The sequence below is a fragment of the Clarias gariepinus genome, chromosome 17 (assembly GCF_024256425.1).
Source record: "Clarias gariepinus isolate MV-2021 ecotype Netherlands chromosome 17, CGAR_prim_01v2, whole genome shotgun sequence".
NCBI classification, from domain to species: domain Eukaryota; kingdom Metazoa; phylum Chordata; class Actinopteri; order Siluriformes; family Clariidae; genus Clarias; species Clarias gariepinus.
In genome coordinates, this window is record NC_071116.1 from 30,179,581 (window position 1) to 30,200,521 (window position 20,941).

At 39.7% G+C, this 20,941-nt stretch overlaps 2 protein-coding genes across 3 annotated transcripts; one reads left to right on the plus strand and one right to left on the minus strand.

Annotated features, from left to right (window-relative positions):
- Positions 1 to 715: 715 nt before the first annotated feature.
- Positions 716 to 13,258, plus strand: LOC128545694 (uncharacterized protein KIAA1958). 2 transcript variants are annotated; one of them, XM_053516215.1, is made up of 5 exons: positions 716 to 896; positions 2,451 to 3,471; positions 10,527 to 10,694; positions 11,071 to 11,277; positions 11,543 to 13,258. In XM_053516215.1, the coding sequence occupies exons 2-5, from the start codon at positions 2,466 to 2,468 to the stop codon at positions 11,848 to 11,850; spliced, it is 1,689 nt and encodes a 562-aa protein (XP_053372190.1). In that variant the 5' UTR covers positions 716 to 896; positions 2,451 to 2,465; the 3' UTR covers positions 11,851 to 13,258. The 2 variants fall into 2 exon arrangements, with proteins under 2 accessions (XP_053372190.1, XP_053372191.1); XM_053516216.1 differs by lacking the exons at positions 10,527 to 10,694; positions 11,071 to 11,277; positions 11,543 to 13,258 and adding exons at positions 6,621 to 6,731; positions 6,821 to 7,138; positions 8,517 to 9,058.
- inip (ints3 and nabp interacting protein) lies at positions 13,075 to 15,267 on the minus strand. The gene is made up of 4 exons (XM_053516217.1): positions 15,108 to 15,267; positions 14,086 to 14,182; positions 13,501 to 13,588; positions 13,075 to 13,404 (listed from the first exon to the last, which is right to left on the minus strand). The coding sequence occupies exons 1-4, from the start codon at positions 15,130 to 15,132 to the stop codon at positions 13,309 to 13,311; spliced, it is 306 nt and encodes a 101-aa protein (XP_053372192.1). The 5' UTR covers positions 15,133 to 15,267; the 3' UTR covers positions 13,075 to 13,308.
- Positions 15,268 to 20,941: the final 5,674 nt, after the last annotated feature.

Genomic DNA, 20,941 nt, shown 5'->3' on the forward strand with positions numbered 1-20,941 from the left:
TGCACTATATGATACTATACTATATTATGCTATACTACACCACACTATACAGTATGACACTATATTATACTGTACTGCACTACACTATACTACACTATGCTATATTATACTTTGCTATGATACACTGGACTATACTATACTATACTATACTATACTATACTGCACTGCACTATATGATACTATACTATATTATGCTATACTACACCACACTATACAGTATGACACTATATTATACTGTACTGCACTACACTATACTACACTATGCTATATTATACTTTGCTATGATACACTGGACTATACTATACTATACTATACTATACTGCACTGCACTATATGATACTATACTATATTATGCTATACTACACCACACTATACAGTATGACACTATATTATACTGTACTGCACTACACTATACTACACTATGCTATATTATACTTTGCTATGATACGCTGAACTATACTATACTATACTATACTATACTTGACCAATTCTGTAAAAGTAAGCCATAAGCAGTGTATAGAGAACAGGAAGTAATTTGTCCATTTTTATGATTGACGCACCATATCTAATAAAGCATGAATATGAAAACAAAACAAAAAAAAAAACACTTATCCCTTCTGTTAATAAAAAAATATATATATATATGTTTAAAATTTATAATTAGATGTATGTCACGGTGATTTCTAACCGGAAGTGATGATAAATAAAAGTCTCATCCTGAAGAAAAGAGATAAAGAATCCATTTTAGTTTGGGATAAAAAAAGAAAAAATCCTTTATTTTTAATGTAACCGTCTAAAGGGACGATGAGTGTGAGTCAGGTGTAGTTTAACACTGCAGAGGATATAAACGCATCACCACATGTGAGCTGTGTCAGTGTTTAATCTCCTGTGTGAAGGTAAACAGCCCTGTTAGCTCTGATGCTAGCGCTCTTTGTTGAACGCGTTGATATTAGCTCGTAAGCTAGCCCAGCGGTCTGTCTGGCGTTACCCCACTTTATTCCGATGCACTTCATTTTCGTATTCATAGTTAAATTTAATATTCTTTATTCATCTGATACGATAGAGAACGTTGGCTTTGCTGGTGTTGTTGGGTTTAGCGATGTGATTAGCACTGTAGCTAGGCTGTCACCTGTGCGCTCAGGTAGAGTCAGACTCAGTGTTTATACCTCAGGTTTTAAATAAAGACACGATTTGTCCTTCTAAGTTACACTCTTATGTTAGGAAATTAAACATAATGTAAATCATTCAACAGTGTCGTCACATAGTTGGGAAATTTATCAGTTTAATGCTAGCTCGGTAGATGACTCGGTTCTGTCCAGATGAGGGATTTATCCAAAATACACCACAATGGCCAAAATAATCCACAAAAATCCACAGGATAAAGTTATAAATCTGATAAAGCTCAGGTATATTGAATGATTGAATGTCATCTAGTTAATCGCTCGCGTATTTTCCATCTAATCTTGTTTTTCTGACGTTGATCGTAAACGAATCGGCTCTTTGACTCGGTTCATTTAATGTTATATATTCTGTGTTTTCCCACTTTTTTGTTTTTAGATGTAGATATTGCTGAGTCTTGCTGTGTGATGCAAACAAAATGCTTTAACAGCCCATCTACTTATTTAACAACTATTTATACCATTTACATTATCTTAAAATAAAATAAAACTTAGTGTTTAAATAAAATTAGTATTATCCTGGTAAAAAAAAAAAAACTGTGACACTAAAATAATAATAATAATTGTTATTATTATAATACGTAAAAAAAAAATATGCAGTGATCCATTTGGAGGCTGAAAGAATCGACTCATATTCATCAGCAGAGTCAAATTATCTGATTCACTAAGAATGAGAAAAATAAAGCGAATAACCAAAAAATTTGGGCCAGTTTTAGGCTTTCATATTCTAACAAAAGCAGCGATCACACTCATTTACAATTCCACTTGTTAACTGAGAAACAGTAAAATAAAGGTTATGTTGATTGGGACGGGAATCACCAGGGAGCAGACGATACGATCAAATCATCAGGTGCTGATTTGATTTATATTGGAATTCTGTAGTTATCACAATTTTATAAATATTCCAATTCATTATTTATTTTTTAGATTTTGTTACAATAAACAATCTTAACAAATAATTTGTGGAATGGCAAAATTTTACTGCCTCACATGCACCCTTACAGTACCAGTCAAAAGTTTGGATACAAGTTTGTCTACTGTAAATACATTTTTATTTTTTGAAAAGTTCCAGAGAAATGCCTCCTACATTTATGGGAACATTATATCACGGGGAAACAGGCACAGAGAATAGATCGGGATAAAGACAGTTTTTTTTTTTTTTTTTCATTTTTATTCTGTATAACACTGGTGAACGTCTATGAATCAAATTAACCTCGACATTATAGCAGCTATGATTTAATTGAGATTTAATGCGATTCTGAATGTTCTCAGGCAAGGCCGCTGATCATGGGGGACTGCTTACACACCTCGGCTGACAGTTTGTCTAAACTGGTGAAATGGGCTCACAGTCACGGAACGATCTGCACGCTGATCCCGAGCTTGAAGCACCTGCTGACGGAAGGAGCTCACGGAAACCTGACAGCGCTGTGGGGCTGCAGCGCCGGCCACGCCTACCACTGGCCCTTAACGTCCTCGTGTAAAACGGCGCACAAGGATCGGATGTGTTATGAGCGAAGCAGTCGAGGGATCAGTTCAGAATCTCTGATGCAGGGAGCGGCATCCATGCAGAACAGCTCAGCGCAGAGGTTCCTGAGCAGCGCGGGCAAAACCAGCAAAGGTGACTCGAACCAGACCCGAGACTCGTACGACTTTTCCAACTGCAGTGAGCAGTCTGAGATGGACGAGAACGCAGAGGAGCACCTGTTCGACATTGTGTGCGAATCCTCAGCCACTGACGAAGAGGGTGATTCCGAGCCTAGGGTTCCGCCCAGAAAACGAAGCATCCAGGGCCTGAGCTCGGACGACTCTGCTGATCCAGGTGCAAAGAAAATCAAGCAGGAGCGAGCTGAAGACTATTACACAGTGGCAAATGCGCAAGCACAAGCTGCCTCAGAGGGGGTTCCATCGTGTAGCGTCTCACAGTCGCCCAAAGCCACCTCCCAGGTCAGACCCTCATCCAGATCTTCAGCACTACACAACACACAGCTCCTGGAGGATGGAGATCTGGTGGGCATGTCCTCCTCACCGCTGGAGAACTCTTCCTCATGTGTTACTAAACACACGCACACTCCGATCAGCGGCTCTCAAAGCAGAACACACATGAACTCACAGGTGAACACGGCGGCCAATCAGAGCGCGGTGTCTCTAAGCCAACCGGGACGCAGTGACATGGTGGAAGTGCTTCCTAACGGGGATTTCAGTCTGCCCTTCGAGGATCCCTCGGGGGTAGTGCACCCCGAAATGGACATTTTAGCAGCACAGAGTCTCAGCGCAGAGCCCAAAGCTGACACAGGTAAAGACATGTTATGCTTTAGGCAAAGTTTAATAGTTTTAAATCACATTCTTTAACTCTCCTAAAAAATTCATTGTCTTCTGATAAAAGGTTCCAATATTTAACATCATGCACCAGAAATCTTAAGTTACAATTTAAGTGATTGATCTAAGTGAATCATTCGAGTGTTTTCACTTGCGTGATTTAAGATTCGAGTATTTATTTAAATGATTAACCTAAATGATTCAGTTGAATTATTCACGTGAAAGGGGATATTGAAAAATGATCAATTTTGAGTGATACGTCGAATGATTCGAGTGTCCATTCAACCAAACCGGAGTCCCATTCTTCACTCATGTTTAAACAAACTGAGAATTACAACATGACGAAAGGTTTGAAAATACAAAAAAAAGGTAGATGCTGTGTGACATTTTCTTGGTTTACTCCAAACTCTCACAGTCTGGGACACACAAAAAGGTTCACACACCACAGCAGCAGTGTAGTAAAACTTTACACTTCACTAAAGGTCATTAGAGACGCACAGCTTTCTCAAAAAGAGTTTTTTTTTTCTCCAAAAAGGAAGGTTTTCTGTGAACATTTTTACAGCTTTATTTCTACAAACACTTTTATTATTATTATTTTTCTTCTTATTATTATAATGTTTACCATTACTTTAAGGAAGATTTATCAAGTTTTTTGGTGGATAAATGTGTACAGATGAATAAGACTTATTTACTTCTTGACCCTGCCCTCATTCCCATCTCTGTACTATTGGCTCCAAGAACTTAGTGTGTTTTGATGAGATTTTAATAAAAGTTGAGTCATAACACTATTGACCTTTTGCAGTCATGTGATAACATGTGGCTTCTGTTTTGCCGATTATTTTTAAATGCGGTGTGTTATGGTGGACTTCATAACCTATTTAAAAGAGAAATAAGTGTGTGAAAATGGATGAAGAAGGGAATCAGGATATTAATTTGCGCACATTTGATTAGTGTGATTACCTCCAATGCTGTACAAATCTGTAATTCCTCCTGGTGTGTACTAGTTTTGGCATCAGCGTCAGCTCATTTAGTGCTTCTGCTGCAAATGAGACGATCCTGTGGAATAGAGGTCTGCGCAGGACTGTTTTTTTCAGTCCCACTCCCGCGAGGTTTTATTCCGGACCCACCCGCTCCCGCTATATATTCACTCTTCGTTCACCCGCTGCCCGCTTAGAATAATTTTCTTCCCGACCCGACCGTTACCGCAAAATTTTTATCTGTTTTCAGAATCTCACATTTAAACCGAAAGAGAGGGATAACAAAAAAACTGTAGATTGTACAACAATTTATTTTATTTTTAATCTTTTTGTCAAGAATATGGAAAATGTGGTGCAGGTAAAAAATTTATAAACAATGTACAAAATTGTAGCATATTTATTATTTTTATTTAAAATATAAATGTGAGATTTTTTGTCAACACGTGTAGCTGAAAACAAAAATGACAGACTTGCCCGATGTGGGTTTCTTAACAGTAAACTGACCATTTTCTAGTCCAAGCTGAACGTCTTTCAAGGACAGCGCTTCCACACTTTGCTCTGCCATCCTCGGTACAGCCCGCTCTGATGACCGTTATGCAAATCCTGCGTGCACAGACCTTGCCAATAAAAAGCGTAGTCATGAGCGCAAGTCATACAGGTGCTAGATAAGATTGAATAAAGCGCAGATATGCTGTTCAGAAAGGACATCGGGAACAGTATATTATCAGACCGCCCGCTCCCGTCCAAATTACACCAGAGTTACCGACCGCTACCGTGCTTTGTTTGTAAATTTATTCGGTGAGTAATGTCCCTTTTGCCATCCAGATGTGGGCAGGACCATGGCGGAGAGACGTCGTGATGTCACATGCAAAAGGTCAATATACTGTCATTTTTTGAGTTTATATTGGGGTTATAATCTCTGATTTCAGATGGAGATGGGGGTGGAGTGAAAGGGTTTCTCAGCCAGATAATACAACTGTACTGAGGTTTGGGTTTATTGCAGTTAAAAATGTATAATTTTAGTCTTGTTCTATTTATATTCCAGGTTATTATTTGTGAAAAATCTGCTGTTGAGTGGTGGTGTCGTTACAACAATACAGTTGTTCTGTAAAACTCTAATTAATGCCTCCTTGAGACTCGAAATTCATCAGTCAGTATGATTTTAATTTAAAACAAGCCTGTGAGCTCCCTGTCTTTTTAAATAGAACAGATTTGCATTATGATGATGACTTGTAAGGACAGATTCTCAAAAACTTAAAATTCTCTTCTTTATTTAAAATTGTAACCACCACAATATCACTTTCTATGTTCTAATGTACAATAATGTATGACGTCACTCATATTTATTTTGCGTTTATGTTAAATAATATTAAATGCGCCAGTAATTCAAATCAGATTGTTACTGAAAACCTGAAGACGACGCTGAGTATCAAGCAGGTGGTCAGTTGAAAAAAGTCAACCTGTTGAACTTGCTCTTTGAAATAAAGAACTTGTCCCTCAAGACGCTCTGTGGACATTTTTGATTTGACTCCAGATGAAAATGGACGGCTTCCTTTACAATAAGGAGATAAGAGCTAAGAAACGGTGAGTAGATTTGATTGTCTTTCTAATTACGTCTGTAGCTTTTGCATGGATTATTTTCATATGTTGTATGAAATCTGAACTGTGTTTGTTCTGTGGGTAAAATCTGATGTTCCTGATGTTTACAGGTTAAAAAGAAGATGGCGTAAAGCTCCTGAATGCCTCTCAGGGTTAGTTGTGCAAGACTTTTTTTGTTATATTTTTGTTGTACCTTCTGTCATCTTTAGCTTTTTTTGTATTAATAGGGAAATAATTTGGATGAAGTTTTGCATAATTGCAAATAAAACATTTCCAAATTCTTTGTTGAAAATGTTTTTTTGTTTTTTTTTACTTGGTGTATACTTAATTATCCTAGTACGCTATGTAAAGGTGGATTTGGTGCGAGTGCTCTGTAAGAGTAAGGGACGCTGCGGAGCAATTGGGTTAGACAAATTCTAAGCAAACCTGTTTCATCTCACATGCACATGTTTCAGTAACACCGTTGTCGTGTTTACATTTCACACAGTAATTGTGGTTAATGTCACTGTAACGCAGTACGCGCTGAATTGAGTGTTAAACTTCATCGCAGGATGTCTGAACTCGGAAGAACCGTTCTGGCCGTCCACGTCGGAGCTCTGTCCAAAAGCCGAGAGTCATTCTGAAGAGAGAAAGCAGCTGGAGGAGTACATCACCAGCGTGGGTGAGATCACTCTTCGCTTAAAAAATAATTAATTTGTGAAGCGAATGAATAAATTTAAGACACTAAGGGTGTGTCTGCTTTTTGGACAGATCCTCTAACGTTACGGAACCTTCAAACTGTCATCTCGCGTGTTCTCCGCTTCCACGAGCAGTCCCGCGTGCAGGTTCAGAGCCCTCCTCGTCCCGGAGAGCAAGAACTGTTTCCAGGGTCTGGACTCTTTCTCCCGCCATATAAACTGGCCTGTATTCACCAGGAGTCCCGTCAGGACAGCATGCGCCTCTTCCACCTGCTGTTCGAGCACTTCTTCACCGAGGAGGATCTCATAGGAGCCGTGGCTTTTGGGAAAAGGGGCAAAGTACCAGACGGGAAAAAAATCCTGGACAGAAGAAAAGTTGACGGGATTATATGTGAGTGATTCATCAGCACTGCCGAGTTCTGAGTTCTGACTGGTCAGAAGGTGTTGATAAATTTACTATGATCAATTGCTCTGCAGTAGTACAGTTGCTTTCATACATTTTATATTGAAAAAATAAATAGTTTTTAAATAAACCTGATTATTTAACAGAGGAAAATGTATAAGGGTTTAATATATACACTGGTGAAGATTACTTATATAAAAAATATATAAAAATATCTAAATAATGAATTCCTTAGGTTTTACCACCCAGGGGGTGTCCAAACCTTTTCATATGCTACATTTGCATGCTTTTTTAAATTTTTTAAGTGAATTTAATTTCAACTGTGCATTAACATTTGTTAATAATAATAATAATAAGTAGATAAATTGGTGAGAGGTGTCTAAACTTTTGCTTACAACTGTAAGAACTATAAACAATTGACATTATGTTCTTTAATAAATCTAAAATGGTAATTTTTTGGTAAATTGCCCTCCTATAAGAGAAATATTTACTGTCAGGGTGTGCTGTTTGTTGCTGTTGATTATTGTCCTCTAACAGTATGTCCCAAAGTGTTTTATGCCTTTTTATTTACACTTTTTACATATCAAGAAACTTTTAGTTATGTTAGTTACACTGTATATAATTATATCGTTTATAGATAAAATGTATAAATACTAAGGACAGGAATCACCAGGTGTCTCCCGTTACAATGTGCATTTTGCACGATTTCACATATTGCAATTCTGTAAGTATCTCAATTTTAGAAATAACCAGGTCCCATATTAATTTGCTTTCTGATTGTTTCACCACACAGAATAGTTTAGAATCCCCACCTGTAGGATTATATCAGAACTGTAACATTTTGCCACTTTAATTGCGAACATGTATACATTTAAAAAAGTATTTTAAAAGAACGTTGATTTTGGAGTCAGTGTGGTGATGCATGAATTGCCATTCAACAGAATTGCAATATGTAGCTGAAATGAGTTTTCATCCATCTCTATCAAATATAGTTACATTAAAATCTGGAGTTGTGTACCATTTTTAAATAGTTGTAAACAGTCCAGCAGCGATAAACACTCATTCCCTTACAAGCCTCTTTTTATTTTCTCTCTTAAAAGTAATTTAACAAAACTCTAAAAGTGTAAAGCTGTACATGCCCCCGTGTACGAGCCATTGCTATAGAATTGAGAATGTATCAGAGTGCATTAATATGAAGCTGCATTACTGTCAGAGCTGTTCTAAAGAATTAATCAACACCTTCTGACCAATCAGAAAGATGGATCTTGGTCATGAGATACACAGGGATACACTTTAGAGGTGATCAGATCAGAATAATTTATTAATTTATTTTTTCTTTTAATAAAATTGTTGGATTTCTTCACAGCGTACGTTCTGCGGTGTTCCACGCTGGATGGATGGACGCCGGTGGAGTCGGCGAAGCTGAAGAAAGCGTGTATCAACAAGTGCAGACTGAGAATTGGCCAGAGAAAGAAGCTGGCGCAGGGGCCGTATCTGTTTCACAAGTCCGGCCCGTCGTATATCTGAGTTCAGCCCTGTGCAGCGTTGCTGTGGTGTTAGTGCTGATCATTCGTAGATACACAAGACTGAAAATTACTGATTTCTTTTCTGTATCACTAAGTTAAACAGCTGTTTTGTTTATAAAAATCCTTTCAATAATATGTTTTATCGGATTAGTATGAAATCGTAGCAAGTTACTAATCAAAATCTTTCATATCCAAAGAAAAAATATAGATCTGTTTTGGAACAAGAGGACTCATTATAATATCCTTTTTCTTGCAACATCTGTTTTCAAACTTTGATTTTTTTTTTTCTTGATCACGTCACACAACGTCAAGCTGTAGTTAGCTTTAACCAGAGTTAAAGCGCAACCTCTTTCACCTATTAATAAACACCACAAACTGGTGATTTCGGGTTTTTCATCCACTTAAGTCCCTGGATAAAGCTCAGGATATCTTAAGTCCAGATGCCTGGATGTTTGTTGTATCGATATTGAGTGATAGTTGTAACCAGCAGATGAACAGGGTCAAGGTCACAGCAAGGTTAAATGTTTGAAATAGATTTTCTCCAATAGCTTTCTTTCTGCTTGCAGTATGTTTAACAGTATTTGAGATACACAAGAAGAACTAGATTAGTTTTCCATCAATGATTTCCCTACTACTATCTCCTCACAGATGTGCTCGCTAACCAGACCCGGTAGTTATAATCACTTTGTCCTTTATTTTTTTGTGACATGATTGGTCCTGACTTGGAGGGTGAGGATTAACGCATTCCTTCTCTGAGACACACTGAGGAAAACATTTTCTGCCCTCTATTACATACCCGACCTCACAGATCCCCACGACTGGTTAGTGTACATGTGATTGACAGGGCAGAGTGGCTATGCCCTTCCCACTCATTTAATTTTCTTAGAATTACATTTGAAACATACACATGGCATTCCTGTTATCTCTGTTATAAGTGAGAGTGAAAAATAATTACGTTTAATGTGAACTTAATACGAATTACTCTGAGCTTTCGAGTACTTTGTCACAACAATATAAAAAAGATAACCTCTTGTGATTTCTACCTTTGTATAAAAGTTCCATTGTGACCTTTGTAGCATATTCCGTCATATTTTATGACTTGTAATACACCTTGAAATAGTGTTTGACGGTGTAACTATTTCAGATTTCATTTCTAAACGATGAACTCCAAGGACGTTTTCCCAAATCTTTGTTCTTCGGATCCGTTTGTTTTGTTTTGTATCGCTGTACAGAGAAACAGAGACTTTGGACGTATTACCAAACTGTCACTTTCGTTCCTTTAATGTTGATCATGTTTTTGTATAAAGACGGCCTATAGCTATAAGGGTTGTGTAAATTGTACTCCCAGTGTGTGTGTGTGTGTGTGTGTGTGTGTGCCGACATCAGATGTTCGATGGTTAGAGGCTGCATTACACTATTTTATATATTCATTTATTTACTTTAAGGAATATATCATACCTCTACGTTCTGGCTGTACTTTTAACAATCGAAAACTAAAAGTTCAGAATGTGGTGAGCTGTAAGTACACGCGTCGAACGTGTGATTCCGTATTATTCGTGCTACATGGAAATGAGTGAAGTTGAGTTCGTGCTATAGTCTGTATTTATTTTTGACATGTAAATAATCTGTTTTGATATTTGATCGATCATCAGCATTAGGATCTATTTTCTAATAAAATATTTTAATAAAAATAAATGAAAAAAAATCTGAGTTGGTTTTGGTTATTCTGCGCGTGTATTTTAAAGTAGATGTCCATTTTAAACTGTAAGGAGAATTATTTTTATATAACTAAATATTTTAAACATTATGCATTTTTGTATAGCTTATTAATGTGTGTGTGTGTTCGGCAGCGTATGAGATCGAGAGGCTGAAGGCACTTCTGCAGGTGGAAAGGAATAAGAGCATGATGTTGGGAGAGACCATCAGCAGCCTGAAGCAGGATAAAGAGCTGCTGCAGCAGGAACTCACCAAGAAAGCTGAGCTGATCTGCGAGTTCCTCCAGGACCAGCTCCGGCCAGGTAAACACACCTGAACTATTCAAGTAATGGAAAATAATCAAGAGGTTTATTTCCCCTGAACACTTAAAGCAACATGAATCTGTTACAATGTATCAGGGTGACAAATAACATTAATGATGCAGCAAGATAACACTGTCATGATGTAAGTGTAACCGTATTATAATATAATAACAGTGCTGTTACAATCTTATCGTTATCCTACTGAATCATTACACTTTTACTATCCTACTCTTGTACCGTTTTACATCATTACCCTGTTACCCTCTTGCCATGTTACATCATGATGTAATGGGGTAACATTGTAAGTGTAATGATGTGTGTGTCTAAAGCTGTTGAAGTCCCTGTGACCTCCATGTCCCCTGTGTGTCCTCACCAGATAAGAGACGAGTTCATCCCTCCAATCAGATGGAGGCAGGAAGTTCTCACCAGCTGATCGCCTCATTTCCTGACGAAGGTGCTCCGTTCGAGTCTCCGGCGCTGTTTGACTCGTTTGAGGAGGTCGAGGTTCATCCTTTAGACCGACCAAGAACCATCAAGATCTCCTCTAAGAGGAACCGGGATGGCGAGAACACCCGCGTCAGGAGTACGTGAGGCTTTTGTAGGCACAGGGACGAGGGAGCAGACGCGGTGTTCGAGAAAGCCTTTGATCCCCACGTCTGTCAGATCCCAACGTTCTAAACGCCTCTCTCTCTGTGTTTCCCCCAACAGGTTGTTTGATTGTGTGACAGGAAGTGTAGATCTCGTTCAGATGTGCGTGTGTGTAAATGTGTGGAATGCTGCCGAGGGAAATGATCTGATGCTAGTCTGTGCTCGGTACATTAACACGTGCTGTGGTCTGTTCCCTGCAGTGAAGAACGTGGTGGGCGTGATCGCACGCTACATGACTGCGCTGCAGGAGTTTCGCCGCAGTGTCTCAATGAAGGTAGCCTTTGACCGAGTGGGCGTCGACCGGAACACTATCTCCAGGACGGCGGCCATCGCAGAGCTGAGCCTGGCCGCACCCGAGGTTTTCCACGCTCTGCCTCCATGGGACGAGAAGGAGGAGACACTGGCGCACTACGCCGTGAGGTGCAGGCAGGCCATGGATGAGAACATCAAGGCCAAGATTAAAGCCATGAAAGCCAAAGGAGAGCTTTTACCCATCGTCAGCAAATAAAACATTAGACAAACTCTCATGCTCCAACGCCCGCTCCCTTTCTCTGGTGTGGAGGAGCACTAAAATTACCCCCAACTCCTACACACACACACACACACTCACGGTTTTAGTCTACCATATGAATATTTACACTACAGTATCAGAATAAGATGATGGTTTTCTGACTCGTATAAACTTTGTGCCAGACATGGACCAGTGCTGACACTCACAGTTTATAGTTTTCACTGCATGCTCCTCACACACACTCCAGAGTTTTAAATTGATTTTAACAGCACATTTTATCCTACAGTGTTTGAGTCTCAACACACAAACAAACACACACAGGGTGCTTTCATCGGCACGTTGTAATAAAATAAAAAGCTGTGCTCATTTTAAGCGTGGGTGAGAGTAGGCCTGTACCGTCCGCAGTACTAATGAGAGAGCAGCCGTCTGACAAGACCCACGTTCGTCCATGTTGTTCTCATCACGGCTAACATGTAGCCACAAAGCTAACTAGCGTTTAACACAAGGCTGAATCCCAAATCCCTCTGATCAACGAGGGATTGTACACCCTACATAGTGCACTAGCTGTCCATTTAACGTTTGGGATTCGACCCCAGAACCCAGTCGTGAGCGGACCTGATATTCTAAAGTGGAATAAGTGGAAATATAAAGTAAATTTGGTGAGTTTCTCAGGACTGTCCACCACCTTCGTGGTTTATTCTTTTGGCCTCACAATAACAGTATGAATTTAACCCTGATTATAACACAGAGGAACTTTAACACTGATGAAGGTACGAACATGTGTGTTCCTGAGTGTCTCAGCATCAGTTCAACAAACAAAAAACCCAAACACCTTAAATGTCTCATTATGCAAATTATAACCCCACCTCCAAGTTTACCAGCCACACCCCCCTTCTTGTAATAGACTGGTGCGTATTCAAATCTGATTGGTTCTTTTATTTCATGATCCAATAACTGTTTTATTTATTTTTTTTTTTTTTGGAAAACTGATTTTTCACCTAATTGTGAATTAAACTAACACATTGGTTAATCCATGCTTTTAAATTAAGGGTTCAATCACAGAAAATTAACTTAATGAACAAATAACAGTTTTTATCTGACAGAAACAGATGTGTGTTTTGTCATCAATCAAACAGCTGAGTGAATTGCTAAATAAGTCAATCAAAGGAAAATTACACGCACACATACACTCTGTCCTGCTATTCAACGATGATACAGATGTATAGCAGCAACTTTTGTTGACTTTTATTTATTTTATATGAAATATAAAACCAGTACAACCAGTAAACCCCCTCAGTCAGTGTGGAACCAGAGGAGATTTTCAGTGTTTTAAAGCTGATGTGGTGATCACATGACTAAGTTCATTTCTGTAAATGCCTCAATGTCTTTAAACAGGTCTCACTTGGTTGTGTGTGTGGGTTTGTTTTTTTTCTCTTTCCTTTTTCCTTCTCATCATCACTCTGCGTCGAGTCGCGGCAGCACAGGGAGGATCAGGTTTCCGAATGAAGAGTCTTGTGTGATGAAGAAGCCAGAGGAGTGGGCGTGTGCGTGCTGAAACGTTAACATCAAAGTTATTTAGCTGCTGCATATTTACACTCTTTCATATGTTTACTTCAGCGTCGCTCAGTAAGAGCTCTGAGACATTACCTGTAAAGCTGCTTTCTGCTGCGCGGCAATGTGCTGCTGCTCCGCGTGATCACGAAATTCCTTCACTGGTGGTCTGGAAAGCGGAATACTGAGGGAGAGAATGAATTTTTCAGAATCTGAATGCAGGATAAATCTAACTTAACCAAAGAGCTGCTGGAGTCTACAATCTGTTAGGAGAAATGTGCTTAGGTATGGAACAAATCTCCAGTGTGAGTGCTGTGTAACAGGCACAGGTAGAGCTGGAACTTCATTTTTAAGACAAAAGGGTTGATGGTTCTTTGTTGTTACCATTCTTTGAGAGAAACGAATTCCTTCATCATGCATTAATCTACAGCACTGCGCATGTCATGTAAACCTGGTGTTTATGACGAGGTGAGTCTGTGTGATTCAGTGCAGTGTGCTTGAAATGAAAACACGCAGTGAACCAGCTCTGAGTCTCTCAGTCGAGCAGTAAAAGCTTACAAGAGACAGTTAATCACGTGCAGAAGGAGGAGTGTAAACTTTCTCTATTTTCTTTATTTTGTTGTAAGTGTGTTTAGGTTTCTCACTCGGCTGTAAAAGATGGCAGGATGTGTAAACTCTCACCTGGCCCCTGGATTGTTCATGGACTGACTCTGGATCAGGCGTCTCTTCTCTTTATCCAGCTCGGCTAAAATCGCCACTCGGTTTTTATTCTGAAATCCTGCAGGGAAGGAAAAAAGCACACGTTTACACTGCATGAATTTAATAATGAAAATTTTACATGATTTATTGGCTTATACACTACTACTAGTAATAATAATACGAGAAGTGTTCAAGTCAAATTGGGACTTGTGATGATATTTCCAATAAATTAAGGAGTAAAAGCACATTTACATTTACAGAAGACTTCAAACACAGTACGGTGATGAGACTCTTAGTCGCGGTGCAACATTGGAACGGTGCGAGTGGAAGGTCTGACCCTTAAAAATCAACATCATCTTGCAGAAGAGACGCATCTACACACAGCCATTCACTAACACATTACAGGAACTTTATGGCCACGTCCCCCGTACAGTCCTGAGCTCGCTACGTCTCCACATGTTTGGAAATAACATTAAAGGAGTTCCTGGAATGCCGACGTTTCAGTCCAATCACGGCTCCGGCGAACTGAGAGAACTTTCTCCCTTGATGGAGTCCAAGCTCTAGTGAGACACTGGGAGAAGTGCATCAGTGTATCAGGGGATTATAGAGAGACATCAAGGGAGTGTTTACACTCAGGACTGTGGTCTGTTATTCTGTACAATTACGAGTCCCGCTTTGACTTGAACACCCATGTAATAATAATCTGACTCAAATTAAGAATAAAGAACACTTAGGTACTAAAAACTAAGAGAAAATTATTAAAGGAATTCTTTTGGAGAAATTAAAGCTTTATTCCTTTTAAATGACGCTTAAAGACAGCATTATAACCCTCTAACAGTTCAGCTTAGAATTACCATGTTTTATTCCAAACACTTATGGATATAAAATTTAAAATAAACATCGGAACATCTAATAAACTGGTTTTATCACCGGAAGCGCTAAGAGTTAGCTCGCTGGCTAAACATCGCGAATGAAACTTATATTCTGAACTGAAGTCTCGGTACCTTGTCCCGGAGGATTTGACGTCATCGTTATTTCTCCGTTATCGGTTATGCCAGATTTAATGGATTTATAAATGAGTTAAAAAGAATAAATTAAACATTCGGAATCATGCTTTGTTTTCAGGTTTGTAACTTCTTCCTCATCTTCGTCTGTGAAGTTTTGTTCGGCACTGCCATCTGGCGGACGAAGCGTTAATAAGCCCATGATTCACTTTAGAGCACGCCTACTGCCACCTAGCGAACGACAGCTTTAATAAGCCCATGATTCACTTTAGAGTACGCCTACTGCCATCTGGCGGACGAAGCGTTAATAAGCCCATGATTTACTTTAGAGCACGCCTACTGCCACCTAGCGGACGACAGCGTTAATAAGCCCAGGATTCAACTTAGGGCACGCCTACTGCCACCTAGCGGACAAAGCGTTAATAAGCCCAGGATTCAACTTAGGGCACGCCTACTGCCACCTAGCGGACAAAGCGTTAATAAGCCCATAGTTCACTTTAGAGTACGCCTACTGCCACCTAGCGGACGGACGCGTTAATAAGCCCAGGATTCACCTTAGAGTACGCCTACTGCCACCTAGCGGACGGACGCGTTAAAAAGCATATTAATTACTTTCATGCGTTTTAATTAATATTGTATTTTCTTTAACATTTAACAAACACATATGAAGCATTATAAACATTATATTCACATTTTACATTATATTCATAATTTTAAATTCATCGGAAAGAAAAAAGAAATTAAATAGAAATTAAAAAGATAACAAGAGGGCTATACATCTATAATTGCCTTTCGGCAATTCCATGTACTGTTTCAAAATAAATTCTCAAAATCAACCTTGAGATCGAAAATTTTGGGCATTCTTTCTTACATTTATGTATATAGAGTTCACCCAGTAATATTAAAATATTTAACATGAAAATGTGACTCTTTTAGATATCCTTGTTATCATAAAAAAAACGTCTATTTTCCTTATATTCATTTTTGATTGTATTAAGCATAGTAAATAAAGATTCAAAATTAGTAAAAAAAAAATATATATATATATATATATATATATATATATATATATATATATACATTTTAAAAAGATGCAAAACAGCCTTCACGTACATTCCACAAAAAGAACAAAGTGTAACACAATACTTTAGAGCACGCTTACTGCCATCTAGCGGACGAAAGAGTTAATAAGCACATGAATTATTTTAGAGCACGCTTACTGCCACCTAGCGGACATGGTAATTTATAAATCAGGCCGTATTCTTTTTAATACGCACGCAGAAATTTAAAACCTCATCAGATTTATTTAATGTGTTTGACATGCGAGAAAAATCTGTAAACATTTGTTAATTGCTTTTAATTAGAACACAATGAGGAAAAATATAAGACGTACGCCTTGTTTTGTTTAGTATGGAAACAACAATCCCCTTAGTAACTGCTGCCTCTAACCTCACACTGTACACATGGACCCAATGTCCTGCTGGAACTTCATGTTGAGGTGACACTAAACTCCTTGTATTGTGGATCACTGACTCTGGGTTTACAGATGAATTAAAGCAGGCCCATCATTCATAATAATTAAAATGTAATTAAAACAATAGCATATGTTTAATTACATTAAATTTTTTAATTTTTTACGTGGTGTAGCAGTTAGCACTGTCGCCTTGCACCTCCAAGGGCTGGGTTCGAGTCCCGTCTCGGTGTGTGTGGAGTTTACAAGTTCTCCGCGTGCTTGGTGGGTTTCCATCAGGGACACTCAGATTCATACACATTTTATAATTTTCTTTCGATTTTGTGAAGCTGCGTTGCAACAATGCCTGTTGTTTTATATAGTGCAATATAAATAAAATGTAATTGAATGTACACAATAAAAAAAAATCTATTTATCTGTGCTGCTACTGAGAGCCTGTTTAAAGCTGCTGAGTGTGTGTGTGTGTGTGTGTGTGAGAGAGAGAGAGAGAGAGCCTGATGGCACCAGCGGTTCTTCCCTCCACACACCCGGCACGCATCAGTGTTCTCTACACTGCTCTAACCAATCAGATATTAACATCCTTCACTAAACTGCAGAGTGACAGAGCAGGGAGAAGCGGAAAATATGCAGGACAGGGTTACAGTCACCCTTTGGGACTAAAGTACTTTATCTGTCTTCCCATCCGTCTGTCCAGACGTTCTGCTCTCCTGCAGCAGCCTCTCAGGTGTCTGATGTCACCAGTCCAGACCTCACCCGTAAACCCGACCCCGCTGATAGAGCCACCATGGTGGATCAGTTCCTGTAATCGTGTGCAGACTTGCTGCGGTCGAAACACTAGGGTTTATTGAACACCTGACGTCTTGTTAAACCTTCATTTTAGAAAGCATGCTACCTTTATCTGAAGCGTTTCCCTGCATGATGTGGATCTAGCACCTGAAGGTTCCACAGCTGTTCTACAGATAGCGGTTCTGGCCGCGGCGTTCCCTGCACTCTGATCCTGTGAAGAACAGTGATCTTGAATCTCCTGGAGTTATAGAGTTATCTGATTGCTGTTAATTCAGAATGCGGTTTTGATAAAGAAAGCTTTAGTCTCCTTTAAGCTCCACTGGAACCACTGCAGGTGACGGTCCTTTGTTCCTCTAGGAACCAGGTTTTAATCCTTTCACTCATGAGCAGTTCAACCAGATCAGGTTGTTCCACCTGCACCTCTACACTCCCTCTCTTTAGCAGGTTACCACAGGTCCCAGTGCGCCCCCCAGAGTGTAAATGTTAATACCCCTCAGTTCATGCTTTATTTACTCCTCCCCCAAACACTGACTCTGTGTCTGAGCCACTCTCCCCCTGAGTACAGCAGAGCAACAAGCTGGGAGCTCCAACTTCATGCACCAGTTTCTGAGTTGCCTCTCAGCTGTCTCTCGTGTCCATCACCCAGAATCACTTAGTGCACTTGAGCATTTCCATCAATTATGTCTGTAAAGACTCTCAGTCATCCAGGTGGGGTATCGTGACGTTGAGTCGTGGATGAGCAGTGAAACGACTCTACTAAACTAAGTAGAGACGCCAATCAGTAGAGACGCCAATCAGTCCAGCTGACATAACTCAACTTCCAGATTTCCATCAAATACAGTGGAACCTCGGATTGCGAGTAACACAGTTTGCGAGTGTTCCACAAGACGAGCAAAGATTTTTATAAATGTATCCCCCCTTTTTCTAAATTTTCAGATTTTTCTCCCCTAATTTAGTCGTGTCCAATTCCACCCAATCACTGAAGGGTCCCACATTAAGCTTCTACTGCCAATCAGTCAGGAGGGCCAAAGACCGATCCACGTGGCGTCACCGACCATCTTTTCGAACTGCTCGCTCACGTACCATTGGGGGCGGAGTAACACACTCGGAGGGACAGCGCTATCCGCTCCCTCTGACTGCATGAGCTCACAGACGCCCCTGATTGGCCGTGATTAATGTGGGAGCACAAAGTACCTCTCATCCCTCCCCCCGAGAGAGCTCGGCCAATCAGCTCTCTCTAGGCCTCTGGCTGTGAGAGGTAACAGCATCACCCGGGGTTTGAACCAGCGATCTCCGGATGATAGGGCGAGCACTTTACCATTGCGCTACTCAGAGGCAAGATGAGGAAAGATTTTTTTTATAAATTTTGATTTGGAAAACGAACAAGTCTTGATTTACGAGTTTTTTGACTTCTTGTTTTGACTGCGGAATTGTAGGTAATTGTCTCCCCTGCTGGGTCTTAGTGCGTGTCTGGTATAATCAACATCCGTGCACGCATGTACCGTTTACTATAACCCTTGGACCACATGTGTGCGTAAAACATTTTATTTTGTGTTTGTAAGCGCATGTGTACTTTATCTGAAGTGTACTGTTTCTTATAACACACGTGTGTGCGCATGTAAAGCAAAAGAAAGTCTCATTAGAAAAGTTAAAGATCCATTTTCTCTCTCTCTTTGTCATTGTGTGCGCGCGTATAATTTGACTGGGCCCCTACACACACACACACTCGCCTTTACACCCCCCACCCCCGCTCGGCTTCAGACACACACACATACACTCTGCTCTACATAGAAACACTGCTGTGTCGCGATTCCTTTCAAAGGTAAAGTGCAGGTTCATTTGCTTGTTTTACTTTGCAGCAATGATTCCGTTAGTATGCGCTTACGCGAGTGTCATTAGCAATGTTCCATGCAAATTTTTCTGACAAAAAAAAAGTCTTTATGCTAATGTGCGTGTGTGTGTTTGTGTAAAATTTAAATAAGAGAGAAGAAAGGTTTACTCTGTAAGATGAGAAGGGGAAGATGGGAGGGGCTGATTTACTTTACATACAAACACACAGCGCCTGCGCGCATAAATAGATACACTTATCTGTGTGTGGGGGGGGGGAGATGGGGGGGGGGGGGATAGGGAGGATAGGGATACTCAGGTTTCCAGATTAGGCTAACAGGTGTTTCCATATTGCCTATAGTGTTTAAGTGAGAGAGTGCGAGTGGGTGTGTGTGTGTCCTGTGATGGATTGGCACCCAGTCCAGGGTGGTAGTATACCCCACCAAGTGCCCGAAGTCCCCTGGGATAAGATCCAGGCCCCGCGACCCTGTACAGGATAAGGGGGGATTTTTTCATTTTAAATGCTTGTATATAGTAAAGTTATTATAAATATAATGCTTTCATTACAAATGATTACGGCTTGCAACCCATGCAAATCAAAGCCTTCATCTTAAAATATTCTTTACTGTTCAACATTAAATCAGAGTAAATTTTTTTCTGTTTCATATATAAATAAATATTAACATATTCTGTGCATTTGTCAGAATTAAGCGGGGAGAATTTTGTGTATTTTTCTTATCACTTTCAAGTCATAAGCATACAGTACATACACTAAAGTTTGTGTCTTTAGATGATTCTATTCTAAGCTTAAGAAGCTTCTGATAGGTTAATTGATTCTATTTGAGTTAATTGGTGGCACACGTGTGGATGCATATAAAGGCACATCTCAAACACAGAGCTTCTTTCTTTGACATTATGGGAAAATCAAGAGAAATCAACAGACATCAGGAAAAGAATTGTGGACATCCATATGTGTAGGTCTTCCTTAGGTGCAATTTCCAGATGCCTGAAGGTCCCACGTTCATCTGTTCAGACAATAATACGCCAATATAAATAACATGGGAATCTACAACCATCACACCGCTCAGGAAGAAGATGGACTCTGAGTCCCAGAGTGGAAAGTTTTTTGGTGTAAAATGTGCGAATCAACCCCAGGACAAAGGCAAAAGACCTTGTGAAGATACTGTCTGAAACTGGTAAGACCGTGTCATTATCCCAGTGGTTCTCAAACATTTTCTGTCATTACCCACTTAAGGCGGTGGGCGAATTTTTAAGCCCCACTTGTCAATAAAATAACGAAAATGGCCAAGTTTACTATTTATTGAAATATCAATTTCTAAACCAATAAGATCAAATAACGCCAAGTTTAAAACAGATCAAATACACGTGCAATTGTTATAACAGACTTACTTCGTCACTTATCTAGAGCTTTCTTTCAAAGAAGTCAAGTGACTTATTAACGTAGACTGGAGTGTGTTGTCTCTAAGTGTCTTCCTACTTTGTTGGGTCTCGTGCTGTCTGCTGCCAGCGGTTTAAGACACAAAACACACACGGGTCTCTCCTCTGCCCCCATCACCACCATCAATCCCAGCGCATCATGTTTTCCTTTCGGCTGGCTTTTTGGTCGATTAGGCTGATGGTGCTGAATCACCTGCTTTTTTGTGGTCCATGTAACAAATGTATCCACTGACGTTATTACGCTCACTACATACAGTACGCTACTGACCCGGTTTGTGACGGCGGTAAAGTT